The 14,965-nt window shown below is 35.6% G+C and overlaps 1 protein-coding gene across 1 annotated transcript; it reads right to left on the reverse strand.

Annotated features, from left to right (window-relative positions):
• Nucleotides 1–4,041: 4,041 nt before the first annotated feature.
• On the reverse strand, nt 4,042–10,986 carry pcolcea (procollagen C-endopeptidase enhancer a). The gene is made up of 9 exons (XM_082157503.1): nt 10,832–10,986; nt 7,937–8,045; nt 7,582–7,840; nt 6,733–6,857; nt 6,413–6,549; nt 5,976–6,298; nt 5,803–5,883; nt 4,973–5,143; nt 4,042–4,848 (listed from the first exon to the last, which is right to left on the reverse strand). The coding sequence occupies exons 1-9, from the start codon at nt 10,918–10,920 to the stop codon at nt 4,718–4,720; spliced, it is 1,425 nt and encodes a 474-aa protein (XP_082013629.1). The 5' UTR covers nt 10,921–10,986; the 3' UTR covers nt 4,042–4,717.
• Between the last annotated feature and the right edge of the window lie 3,979 nt (nt 10,987–14,965).

Here is a 14,965-nt window from a genome sequence, read left to right on the forward strand (position 1 = left end):
GGCTTTGTGAGATTTCAAATGATAATTTCAAGTTTTAACTTAAGACTACATCAAATGTAAAGGTAGCGATGTATTTTGATGACTAAATACCAATCGATGCATGAGAAAAGTAGCAAATTTGATATTCCAAGATGATAATGTTACCAAATTAAATAATCTGCATTTAGACTGTACTAAATGAAATTATCTGTAAAATGTTTACTTAGTATAACCACTATGAGAGTAATGTTAGATGTATAAACCTGATAAAATAATAGCCTCTAAAAATAAATATTGAAAATAAAATAACTTATTATATAGATATAAATATTCTAATAATAATAAATAATTTTAAAAGTAGGACTACTCTATATGTATCTTTTGGCCCCAAGCGGTTAAATAAACTGCATGTTGATTCTCTTTCCATTACGAGCTCTGTTGACATCTTTTTAGAAGACTCCCCTCCGTTTTTTTTAAACGGGTGATTCAAGTTTCGAGATTTAGCGTGCTCGCATATAAACCTTTCTCTCGCTTGTTGTGACAACCTATGCCACTCCCACACCATACACGCGTCAAAGTAGCAGGAGCAACTTTTCTCTTTTTACAATTATGAGACACGTACGAACGAGTGAAATTTGTTGTACGTAATTTCCCGTCAAAACCACCCCGACAGAAAAATATAAACACTCAATATAGGCTTAGCATAGTGAACCAAGATAAGACACAACACATTTTAGATGACTGATGATGTATTGACTAGTTAAAGGTATAGCGGAGGATCTTTCCAAATTTTAGATAAGACCCGCCCTCTCCACTTTTTGAAAAGTTTGATTGATTCACCAGAATGATTGACAATTAGGAGGACCAATAGTTTAGACTACCCACCAGGAAGTAAAACATCCTCCGCTATACCTTTAATTTTGAACACAAATAGTTATATTGTGTACCTTTAACTGTACAGTTTAGCGAGACCAATTTTAAAAAAGAAAGATTATGCAAAAAAAACATTTAAAATAACTGTTTAAAATTTTACGTTTAAAACATGACCTTGACATTCTCTTTACAGATTTTGTGAGATTCACCCATTTAATTGTGTGTGTGAGTCTGAGTGTGTTTTGCTACATACATATTCAAAGACCTAAATCAGCCATAGTGACTGCTGTGTCTGACTTTTAACTTACAGTAAGACATTATTTGTTTAACCTGTCAGGTCAATGCTTCAAAATAAAAGCCCTCAGACAACAACAACAGGTTACATATTATAGTCTGTGTATGTGTTTTTAAATTATAATATAATAATTTGAACTTTATTCTTTAATTATTTGTTTGTATTCCTATCATTTATGAAAACACAATATATGAACTTATATATTCTTTGCTGGTTTCATCCTCACCTTTAATCTGCAATGTATTGACTCAAGACGAAAGATACCTTGGATGTTTTGGCGCTTCTAAAACGTTCTCTTCATAATCCTAAATCCTGGGATAAACATTAAACTTATCTGGCTGGGTATTTACTGTCATGCAATATCCAATGTTTAATTTCACAGTGTAAACACAAAACCATTACCCAGAGTTCCAATAAGAGTTGGCAGAGTGGCCCTTTGTCGTCAGGGAGGACGCAGAGAGGGCAGACAGGATATAAATTCCCTGGTTGCCAGACATAGGACGCGAATTAGCTTCATTGTGCCTTTGCAAGTCATTATCCGCTTTAAGTAGGTCTAAGTGACGTTGATGGATGTCTCTAAAGCATCTGATGTCTGTGATGATAGGCCTGTAATAGCCTATAACCTCTCTTAAGATTGTATGATGCATATATGAAGCTGACATGTTATTTTTATGCAGAGCTGCAGTTATAAATTGCTCTTTAATAGAGTTTTTGAGTCCAAATTTCAGACACTAGGTGACGCTACAAACCCATGATTTTAACTTGAGAGAGAGAAACAGAAAGGCTATTTAATACTGGGGTACTGCTTTTTGCACAGTAGGCAACATTATGTAACCAGGTACTTTTGCTGTTGGGTTTGTAGAATGATGGGAATCCTTCACTGCCCACAAAGCCTGCATGCATTTTGTTTTGGTTCTGCTTCGACTCTGTGTGACTGACTGTGCGGATGAATATAACCTTTAATGAACTCTGTTAAAGAGCTACTGATGGCAATTAATCTGTTATAAAATAGCCTACTTTACTCTCCTGTTTTGTAATAAACACGGTATCAAACGTCGCTTACAAATCACTCAGTTCTCGTCATCTCCGAAAAAAGCCAAGCCAATGTTGATTCTCTTGTTATTACGAGCTCTGCCGCGTTCTCTTTTTTTGCCAGAAGACTCTCCTTTGTTCGACTATTTTCTAAAAACAGACGTTTGAGATTTTGGGTACTCCACGTCAACCTTTCTCGCTAACAAACCATGCCACTCCCACACCATACACACGTCAAAGTAGCCAGACCAACTTTTCTCTATTTGAGAAACTATTTGAGATTACATAATACGGAAACAGCACTATTAAAGGTAATAAAGGTAATTTATCAGTTTTGGATCTAAGTGCAGCATTCGACACGGTTGATCATTGTATCCTTTTAAACAGACTGGAAAAGCTTGTAGGTCTCTCTGGTAATGTTTTAAATTGGTTCAAAACATATATTACAGAAAGGAACTTTTTAGTTAATATAGGTGACTGTGTCTCAAAGACATATATTACATGGTGTTCCACAAGGATCAATTCTTGGGCCAGTTTTATTTTCATTATACATGCTCCCTTTGGGCATGCATAATTCAGAAATATGACATGAATTATCATCTTGTCATATCATCTATATATCATCTACTGATGATATACAATTATACATTTCAGTTGAGTTCAGAGACTGTTGTATTAGAGAGGTTGTCTGACTGTCTGTCCAGCGTTGTAAAGTGGATGAACACATTTTTTTTTTAATTGAACGAAGAAAAAACTGAAATTCTTATTGTGGGCCCAAAACATGAGCGGGAGAGGATAGAAGCTGGGTTGGGCTCCTTATCGCTACAATCTAAAAAATAAGTTAAGAACCTGGGCGTCATTATTGACTGTGACCTTAGTTTTAAGTCTCATATTAATCAAGTGACAAAAACATGTTTTTATCATTTGAGAAATATTGCCAAGATATGTCCTTTTTTATCTTTGGATGATGCTAGGAAACTCATTCATGCTTTTATCTTCTCTCATCTTTATTATTGTAATGCTATACACTGGCTTACTTAGCGAAGTTGCAATTGATACAAAATGCAGCAGCCAGAGTACTAATGAAATTAAAAAGGAGAGAGCATATTACACTGGTTTTAATGGAATTGCATTGGTTACCAGTTCATCAAAGAATTGATTTGAAGGTTATTTTATTAGTTTATGAAAACACTGCACAATCTGGCATCTCTATACATTTCAGACTGTCTGTTGAGATATGTCCCGAATCGTATAGTTTAAGATCCTCTAGTGCTAGCCTTCTTGCACATTATACAGTAAAGCATAAATGATCTGGTGGTACTTCTTTCAGCCACTATGCTCCAAATTTTTTCTTTTTTTCTACCAGATGAAGTAAAAGAGGCTACTAGCATTCATATTCTTAAAAAGCAGGTTAAGACATTTAAAGTTGCTTATCAATATAACAATATGGTGTTGTAATATAACAAATTTGTATGTAAGTCAGTTTTATGTTCTATTTTACCTTCTATTTTTTTACTCGTTGTTTTATTTTTTATTTTATATTGATATTGAGGTCAAACTTTATTGCCAATTTACTTTATTTTATATGCTGAACCTTTATAGTTGTTTTCGAATATTTTTATATTTACATTGTGTGATTGTTGTATTATTTGATTTTATGCTTGTGAAGCACTTTGAGAAGCATTCTATGTATGAAAAGTGCTATACAAATAAATGTTTATTATTATTATTTACGGATTTGTCGAGACACTCACTGTGACGTACACAATTTCCAGAGAAAACTATCCAGACCTGATCCCGACAGGCTAAAATACTTATAATAGGCTTACCATAACCAGGGTAAGACAAAACACGTTTTAGGATTGATGATGTATTGATTCTTTTAATTTTTTTTAATTTTGAACAAGCTACAGTACCTTGAACAGTACCAACACAGAAGCACATTAGGCTAATATATAGGTAATTTGGGTGTTCTATGCATAAAATAAATGAGCAAAATGACCATGCTACAAAATGTATGGTAGTAAGCTATTCTGAACATAGAAACAGAGAATGGGGAGCAATAGAAAGAGATAAGTGTTATTTTTACCACATCATCAGATTAGTATGAGCTCATAGTTTAAGTCAGTGTCAGTGTATTCTGGTCCAAAAGCAGCTTTCAGTGAAAGGAAAAAGCCCATCCCAATAAAACAACACAGTCTCAATGCGTTAATGTGTTATATAAATCCTGTATTAGAAGACATCATAAATTAGAAATATAATTTGTGACATCTCTGTGTATATACTGAATTGTATGAAAAATATCCTTGCTTTATATAATTCAGTTCTGAGCTGAAGTTTGAATTGCGCCATAGTTTAATGAAAACAGTCCAGAAATTTTGTGTGTAACTTCCTGAGCATTATTTTACAATGACAAAAAAAATACCTCTTAACATCCAAACTAGTTTTGGGCCGTTGTCTAATCACTGTCCTTATGCATTGCATTACATCGAGTGTCTTTGCTTCGAAGGCTGCTTGTGCAAACATGGGTCTGAGCGATCAGCATGGCTGGTTGTTGATGCTGGCCAACATCTTGTGGTGTGGAGTTTTGTACAGGGCAGTGAAACTACCAGGATTGAGAACACCACGGCCTTCCTCGTCCACCTGACCCATCAGGATGTAGTTTTGACCTAGTGAAGAGACAGTTTTTTGTCAATAAATAGATCATTTGCAGATTTGTAAGAAATTAATGACTAATGAGCAATAAAGACCAAATAATTCATATTGGCGATGTGTATTTATGTGGCCATATACCTCTGCGCAGCAAGGGACATTTCTTACAGGGCATCACAAGTTTGACAGACATAGTTTCTCCAGCTTGGGTGATTGTAAGACTACCAGTCTTATAGGCCTTAATTAAGGACACTGTGGCTTGCACACTTCCTCTAGGTCCAGAAGTCACTGCTGTCAGCGTACCGGTGATCACTGAGAAATAGAGAGAAATAAAAGGTTGCTCTTATAGAATGATAGATAGTTCAGCCCTTTACAAACTCTACATATTATATTATAGATCAAAAAGAGGAATTAAAGTAAATGATGGCAGAATTTTCTTCTTTTTTTTGGTGAACTGTCCCTTTAAGACATATACAGTAGGCCTGTACCATTCAGATAAAAAAAAAAAAAAAGAAATTAATACTTTTATTGCATTAAATTGATCAAATGTGACCGTAAAGACGTTTAAATTGTTGATCAATTCTGTCTTTCTGATGATAACAGTTTTAAAATGTTTTCAACACTTACCCTATTAAAAAAATAAATGTTTCTTGAGCAGCAAATCAGCAAATTAGAATGATTTCTGTAGGGTCATGTGACACCCGAATACTGGAGTAATGATGCTGAAAATTCAGCTTTGCCATCACAACATAATATTTAAAATAGAAAACAGTTATTTTAATTTGCAATCATATTTCACAATATTACTATTTTTACTGTATTTGTAATCAAATAAATGCAGCCTTTGTGAGGATAAGATACTTTTTTCAAAAACATTAAACATTATAGACCCCAAACTTTTGAATGGTAGTGTAAAAGTTCCCTCTGTGTGCTTTATGTTTTTTTAATGGTTGTTGTATGAGATGACTTACCAAATTCACTAGCACAGAAACTGGCCTTGATGGTTCCATCTCTTTTACATGCCCTTGGGCACAGTGGGTTTGTGTTTGTGGCTGCAAAAAAAAAAAAAAAATTCTACATTGTCTAACAAGTTATGATCAACTGTAACCATCATAATTTGTTACTGTTATCTTTTCCGGCTTACAGGGTCTGGATCTATCTGGCTCTGGTTTACGGACTGGAGGCCTCACAGGTTTGGGTCGAGGCTTTAGCTCAGGAGCTTTTGTAGTAGTGGTTGTAGTGGTTGCTTCTGTTGTCAACACAACAGGTTTCTCCTGTTTGACTGGAGTGAGACGGGGTTTTGTGGGTGTGGAAGACACTCTAGGTCCTGTCGCAACATCGCCACCTACAGTCGGAGTACGGAGGCCACGTGGGATGCTGTTGTATGACGCCATGAATCCGTCTGAAGTAACACTAAGGTCAGATACGAACTGCACCAATAACACATTGCTATTGGTAACAATGTTCCTGTAGGTGGGACACAAAAAACAGAGATGAATGAATGTGTGTGTGTGATAGTTTTTTTCATAGAAATTATATCAATAATAAAACGACAGTGAAAGAGAATGAGAGATAACTGACTGAGGCGAAGTGTCTCCGCAGAATTTTCCGATGCGCCTCGAATCGTCGTTCTCTCCTCCGTTAAAGAACGCCACATAGTCGAAGCGGCAGTACGTGTCAGACTCCAAATCAAACTTATCGAACTTCACCTCAATCACCTGGAACACAAAACCACAACACTTTACAATAGGGTCCCATTAGATAGCCTAAGTCAATATTTCCCAGCAGACCTATTTCTTATCATTTAACAGGATGCAAAAATGTCTGGCGTGCCGCCACCAATTCAACATTGAAATAATAACTGAAAACCATCACTGCATGTTTATGTTTTTTTTCCTGACCATTTCCGGCTCCACTGTTATAAGCCAGGAACAACTGATGCCCGGTGGATAATTTTTCTCCGGCCAGTTGGGAGTTTTGATTGTGCCCTGAGACTTTGTGAGCTTCCCGCCACAAAACTGATGCTCTGACATAAAGAAAAAGAAAAGAAAGACCATTGAGGCTGCAAACATTCAACTTCTAATATGCAAAACCTTAAGTCAAAACAACACGTTTCCAGCATCAAGTTATTTGTCTGAAAATGAAAAACCTAAACGAACGGCACAGTCAATCGCAAGCAGTGTTGGGGAGAGTTACTTTTAATGCATCATAATAGTGTTACTCTCTTAAAAGTAACGAATTACGTTACTTAGTTACTTTTTATGGGTAGTGATGCATTACATTACTATTGAGTATATATTTTTCTCACCTGGCTTAGACAAGTAGTAATGCATTAAGTAATGCATTAACGCAACCTATATATCATAGCCTACACCATTTTTCATCTTCAAACACATTTAGAATATTATTATTCTGACCACTTAGATATTTCCTGACTGCTAGAGCTGTGTATGCCATACAAAAGATCTCATAACATTACAACTTTTACTGAAAAGTAAGTAATGTGTTTTGTTACTTTTATACATTTTGTCAGTTCCAGCGCATGTATGAGTGTACATTTCTAATTGATTATATTATGGAGAAGAGAGAATTTTAACTGAAATATGAATGTGTAAATGTATAAAGTAATGCGTTACTTTTTAATGCGTTTACTTTTAATCTGACTACGTAATGCGCATTACTTGTAATCCGTTACCCCAGCACTGATCGCAACACATTTGATGTTTAATATTTAATATGTTTAATTTCACCATCCACATGTGGCTTTCCTCCATTGAAGTAACCCAGGAACCCTCTCCCTCCTGTTGCTGAATCTGATACCATCTCTACCATCATGGTGTTGGACGTGGAGATTAGAGCCCCGGGCCGGAACGTTCCGCAGAAACGCCCGAGCTTCTGCACCATGTTAGAGTGTCCGTTGTACACATCCACATAGTCGTAGCGGCAGAGAGGGTCAGCCTCCAGGTCAAAAATCCTGAAGGAGAGCATGACCACATTGCCTTCTGGAACCTAGTACAAAGAGACAGAGACACTTAAAGGCTTTTACTCTGTGATACAGCCCCAGGACGACGAAGAATCTCGAGTGTGAACTCAAAGTGAACTCACTGTGATGTACCAGGTACATTTGCTGTTGGGTTTGTAGAATGATGGGAATCCTTCACTGCCCACAAAGCCTGAGTCTCCAGTCAGATCACCGCCACAGTTAAACACAGGCCTGAGAGAGTGAGGAAGAGTGATTTCTGGTGACTATAATAAAATGCTGATGTGAATGTGTTTATATTGCACAATAAATTGCACAGTGTTTATATCATGAAGGCGAGTCAAAAGCTTGACCAAGGCATAGATTGCACAAGACATATCTCACAAAGTACAAACAGATGCACATAGATGAACCTACAGTACAACAACTCAAAAACTTGAGTTATGGCAAACATCCAGGATGAAAATATTATGCTAACCAAAAGCTATTACCAGTTTTACGATATTATTATTATTCACTACATATAGGCTAAATAAAAAGTCAATGTTTATAGCTTTCATTTTTATCATGAGAAGCATTAGTTAAACTAGATAAATGACTGAAACATTTACAAAATCAATTTAAAAAGTGCTTACAATTGTCCCATAACAAAAATAGTAAATCTGACTGGTTGATGCAATTAGCCATCAAACTAATGTAGAAAACAGGTTTTAAAAGGAGGCTTTTAATAATAATAATATGAATAATGAATTGTTTATGTACAGTATTTCTACCTTTTTAAGAGCAACATATTACTTTGTGCATTTTCAACTCGGTTATTTAAATTAGAATTAGCTTTAGTGTAAATTGATCTGTTCAGGTTGTGGAATACATTTTATCTTTTAAGATGTGTGTGACCATCATATGACAGTAAAAGAGCACACACAAACCTTATTCTAATATGGAATTGTATTGGAAGGGTAAAGCGTGTTGGTACGTGACAGGAGGGCCTCCACTCAAGGATAAAATATGATAAACAAGTCTAAGAATGTTCCATGTTTGGTTGAAAATACCATCATTAGCCTAGAAAGATAACATTCTGCAGTCAAAACTATAAAGGAGGAAGGATGCCCTCCCTTCAGTGTCACACTGTGACTGTGTGACTGCTGGCCTTTTCTTGCAAGAAAATAAACCTCATCAAAGACTATTGGAAATGTTTGTCTCTTATTCAGTGATATAATTTTGTTTGCGACCACAAGGTTTAATGTAATCACCCTAATTATTCATTTAAAAAACTCCTTTGTGCCAGAAAGCTGCACAAGTGATATAAATTACATCATGATAGTTGCATTAAATAGATATTGTCTCCAGTCCGTAGCTTCCAGTTAGTGTTGCTAAGAACTTTTTTTCCAAAAGAACAGTTTGACTGTAGTTTAAATATTTAAAATTATGAGCTTGGCTGGCAGAGAGGCAGACATTTTTATTCAGTGTTTACAACATCACATGCAGGCAGTATTTCTAAGCTCACTGACAACTTAAAATCCCTTTTGAATGTTGAGAAATGTTTCAGACGTCTAGAGCAACATGTTTATAGACTTAAACTCTATGACACTGCAAAATAAAATACAGCTCTTTTGTAATGTAATGGTGCAGAGCCAGAACTAACAAGCAGACCAAAAAACTGTCATTATGCAGTTACTCCCACAGCCCTGTCTGAGACAGATTCTCTTCATTCAGCAATGGGGATGTTTACGGCTTTTTTTATTTTTTTATAAAAATAAATGCATTTGGTTAAAATCACACACATTTAATCCTGCCGCATCATGGTCGAGCACACAAACAATTTGTCATGATTGTGAAGCAACAGTGTCTTTGACTTTTTGTCCTTTTTCAGTCTTTTGACATATTATAGGACTTTGCATAATTAAACACTGGATTGGATGCATAGTTTTATTTGCAAAATATTAATTAGTGCATTGTCAACTAGGATATATAAATTAAAAAAAAATTTTTTATTAGCATTTAGTGTAAACGTGCCTGTTCGAGTTAAAAAAAAAGGTTTCCATACTAAAGTAACATAAAACATAAATGTGTTCCATTTGATTAAAATTATTTAATCACACCCCTTATAAAAAAATAAGTATACCTAAGTAAAGTTGAAGTGTATTTTTAAGTGTACTATTTCGATACTATAGGCTACTTGAGACTAAATTGGCCCTTTTTAGTGTATAAAAGTATACTTTTAGGAGTAATTTAAGTGTAACAGTGGTAAACTTTCACTTTTAAAGTAGTTTATAACTACATTTTTCATTTAAAATAGAATGAAATAATAATTTCTTATTTTTAGTTTAAAAGAAGTACACTTGAAAAAAATTGTTTTTTGCAAGGGATGACATGATTGGACACAAAATTAGATGTTTTACGTTGTGATTGTGAAGCGCATGTTTGGTTTTTTGTACCTTTTTTTAACCTTTTTTCTATTTAATTTCATGATATGGAAAAGAGCAGCATAAACATTCTACTGAATTTCTCCAATGAAGTCAGAAAGTCATATGGGTTGACTAGAAATTTCATTCTTGGCTGAACTATTTCTCCAACAGCCTACATAGCATTAAAAGTTTTCCAGAATTCCAGACCACGGATGTCATAATACTCAGTCTAGTCATTATTTAGAAAATTATCCATCTGTTTTCTTCAGAAAAAGCAATTGCGCTCCCAGCAAAGGAAAGCTGGACCTGATGCAGGGTAAAGCGACCTGATTCACCTTAAAAAACACACTAACTCAAAGAACTTCCATCTGCAACCCTTTATCACTCTTTAATCAATACATTCATCATTATTGAGAATTCATACACACACTCCATGCATTTAAAGAGTATAAAAATGACACTTACAACCAGACATAAACACTTAAAAAAGATAGAACGTTTAAACAGCTCCTGCAGTAGAAAAGGTTTGTAAAAAGAGTTATTTATAGCAGCAAAGAGCTGTCTTGACATGCACACTTAGTTCATTCTCACCCAAAGCCCTATACCGCTCACCTAGTATAGTTGGTGGTCTGACACAAGGCCCCTCCAAAACTCAGACATAGAAGAACCCCCAAATTCCACACAGCAGCCAAACGCTCCATATTCCTCAGCACTGAGATCCACACATGCAAATGCGGCCACGGGACACATGACACAGAGAGGAGGGGGTATGGAGGGAGGGATGCTGAGGAAAGAGAAGAGGGAGTGGGAAAGTGACGCTATATTAGGGGGGGAGGTTTAAATTAGAGCCAGATGTTCAGAGCCAGAGTTAGAGTTAGAGCCAGTATCAGCCTCATTCACTTTGGCCAAAGGGAAGAATGCTGCATCAACAAAATCAGGATAGAAAAGAAATGCAATGCAAACTCTGTAAGGAAGCCATTGAAAATCAAAGCCATTCTAGTAGATCTATGAGTTTAAAGTCGTTTTAATTTTTGGAGAGAAGCTATCCATGCTGCTCTGGTTGTCAGGTTTTAAGTGTGACCTTCAGGCTGCTCCATGTGCTATCATGAAGCGCCAGAGGCTCTTCTGTAGAGATCAAGAGGATGTGTTTACAAACCTTAACAATTGTACTCCAATTACACTTCCTTAGGATATTAGCATATTTGATTATCTCAGCTACAAAAAAAAGTTCAAATATTGTTGGTCGGTTGTAGGTGGTATTGGTGGGAGTAACTAGTATTCTCATTCGAGAATGGACAAAAATCTGTATACAATTTTAAGGAAATTTTCCGTTTTTAAGGAAAAAATAAAAGCAAGAAGGTAATTGCGACTTAAATGTCAAATGGCGTTATTAATGTCAATTTGGCGTTTGATTCTGAAATCAACCTGATTTTCATTTTCAACGTTGGGTTTTGGTTTTTATTATTAATGCAAATGTTGTAATTGTTTTGGAGCACACTAGCTTATAGATAACAGTGAGGCTAACATATTCATACTAAAAGCCAAAAAACTTTAAATAGGACACTATTTGAGGGAACAGCCATTTGGGTGTCTGACACCATTGTGGACGTTATTGAGTGCACATATTCAATCTCACATTCAGTCCCACTACTGGAAATGTGTTCTAGAAATAAATTTGGTATTGATATGAGGGTAGGCAGGCAGGCATAGATTCTTAGGCATAAGGTACTGTATTACATACAACAATGCAACAATAATAAAACAATGCATTGACATTAACTTTTTTGATACTTATACTAAGCCAAACAAGTATTTATTTTACTTAAGTAAAAATTGGTCTTCACAACTTTTACTTGTAACAGAGTAATATTTGACCAGTAATATCTGTACTTTCACTCAAGTAAGGAAGTTGTGTACTTTGTCCACCTCTGAACAAAACACATATGGGCTATTCAAACGTTTCAGCAATCAGACCTCACCAGTGCATCATACAGTGAAAAAATATTTAAAAGAGTGTGAGTTCAATGATTACCAGGTGTGTTTCTCATAACAAGTGTTTCCAAACCAAGTCAACACCAAAAAACAAAAAACTTAAACAAAATAAACAACATACATCAAATCAACAAACCACAAAATATTCAACACATCAATTACAACACATACAATTCATTACAAAAATTACAAAAACCTTAAAAAAATTGTGTACCCTGTAAACAATTTCATGATTTGTTTTCACAACGTTGTATTTTTTTGTCAAATCAACTTAGATAATGAATGTGGTTAAAGGGATACTTCAGGATTTAGCATTAAGCTTTGTATTAGTAGAAAACCCGAAGTATTTTCAAATTACCGTGCTTTCCACCCTCATATCCCCCTGAGATGAGAGATTTATGTATTTTTTGTCTGGAAAAAATCCTCCTATGACGCAAAAATCGTAATTTTGCATAATCGGAGGATTTTTTGGCCAGAGGCTGAAGACTACAGCCAGTAGGAGGGGCTGTCCCGGATGTTTTCAACCCGCCCATAGGAGGTGGGATCTCACTCACAGAATGTACACATAGTGTCAGACGTCTTTCTTTGGAAGCTAAGCTAGCAGGCTCTTGTTCTGTGGAGAAAGCTGAGTAGTAAGGGTTACCATCCTCTTTTTCCCAGACATGTCCGGCCGTCGAGATCGTCAAAAATGTCCGGGATTCGGCTTTTGGTTTCTGCAGTCGCCATTCATTGTTTACATGCAAACCTTTTGTTTCAATCTAACTGAATTCATTCCGATTGGTGAATCTGAATGTAGTGTTTACATGAACGCTAAAGCCCTCAGCCTCGTCCTGCTCGCCACAGTAAACATAATGAATGGCGACTGTAGAACGCAAAAGCCGAATCCCGGACATTTTGGGCGATCTCGAAATACCGGGCAAACTCGTCACGGAGTCTCACTAGTAGCCTAGCCTTCTTGTTTTCAACTGCGCTTTCTAACCGGTAGGCGTGGCTTGGGATTGGCCTCCTAGGGCAGCGAAGCAAGTGCATTCTGGGAGTTGTTGTCTTTCCTCCACATAAGCCAAAAACATTTTTTCTGGCTTTTCTCAGTCTAGAAAGCTCCAAATTCAAAAATAATTTCACATTTCTTCTACATAAATGACCTATTTTAAATACACTTTCATCTTTCGAGAGGTGAAGTATCCCTTTAAGAAAACATAATATTTTGAGTTAATATTTATTAAACCAATCTCCATTGTATTAACTCAAATTTTTTATTTCAATGAACTCAAAAATGTAAGGCAACCAGGTAACTTACCCTTTTAAGTTAAACCAACATATAGTATTTTACAGTGTTTCTTTTGTTTCTGTTTTAGTAATTTTAGTACTTTAACTTATTTCAATTAGTTTTCCATGACAACATTTCTTTAAAGTTTTACATTTTATTTGATCTAATTCAGCCAATGATCAGTTAACAAAAACTATATTGTTAATAGTTAGTTAACAATAACAACATGGAATCCATGTTCTTTGAGTCTTGAAACAGCATCAGAAACTGATGGATGACTGATATAATTGTCTTCAACAACACAGATAATAGATCCAATAATCCAATAAGATCAACAAGATCCAATAATCTTTACTTAAACCCTGAACATTCCTTTAAAATTAAAAGGCACTTCTGGTTGTAATTAGGATAAGTGACCTCAGTGTTGTGAACACATTCATGTTATCTATCTGTGTCTGAGAATGAGTCACGTTGTTTGAAGAATTCCCCCCTTATGGTGTTCTGTTTCAGCTCTGGCCTTTCGATCGACATTACAGGGGCCTGTACAGGGGAACATCCGCATAAAACCTTCAGAAGAAATATAAATCTCATAAAAGATCACAGCAGATCATCAGTTCTAAAAGCAGAACAGCATAAAGATATCTAGTCACCACCATTTAATATATAACAAACAATAAAAACGATCTAAAGCAAAGGATTGTTTGCAAAGTACAAATCCAAAAATATGCGAACACATTCAAACTGTATCATGTGAATCTGTTGTAGATGCTGCTAACTCTGTGTTGTGCTTGGATTCTGGTTGCGTTTGTTCTCTCTGGGATGTGATTGGAGTTGTGATGACAGGCAACAGCACAAGAATGTGGTGACGTGGGACTTTGCTGGGGGGTGGAGGACTGTGAGGTCTGGCTTGAAGACCCGGAGGAAGGTCAAGGGTATCAAAGCAAAAACAATCCATCAAAATGTATTGTTGTCAAAGGGACAGTACAAAATTAGAAACTATATGAGGAATCATTTGAGACAGGGAGGGACTGGGGGGGAATAATAGCTTTGGAAATAATTAATTTGGCAGTAGAACATGGATTTAGAAAAATGGCTTTATATATGCTATTATGCTCCGACTTGTTAAACAAGGCTATATCAAGACTTGTTAAACAATTAGTAATCATTTATTTACCAATAATGTCATTCCAAACCTGTGACTTACTTTCTTCTGTGAAAGATAAAAAATTAGATATTTTAAAGAATGTTCATGTTGCTCTTTTCCAAATAATAAAAGTGAATAGAGATGGTTGCAGCTGAGCTCCAAAATGGACAACAAATCACAATAAAAGTATGTGCTATATTCTGGAGTTTTCTTTTAAGTGCTGAAAAAGAACATAAAAAAGGGAAGTTTATGGTTAAAAAAAAGGCAGCTGTGGTTGCCAGAACTTTACCATAAAAAAATACAATAGAAACTACTTACGTTTAACACATTGAACTTCAATTGC

This window comes from Leuciscus leuciscus (assembly GCF_965113295.1).
Source record: "Leuciscus leuciscus genome assembly, chromosome: 24".
Classification (NCBI taxonomy): domain Eukaryota; kingdom Metazoa; phylum Chordata; class Actinopteri; order Cypriniformes; family Leuciscidae; genus Leuciscus; species Leuciscus leuciscus.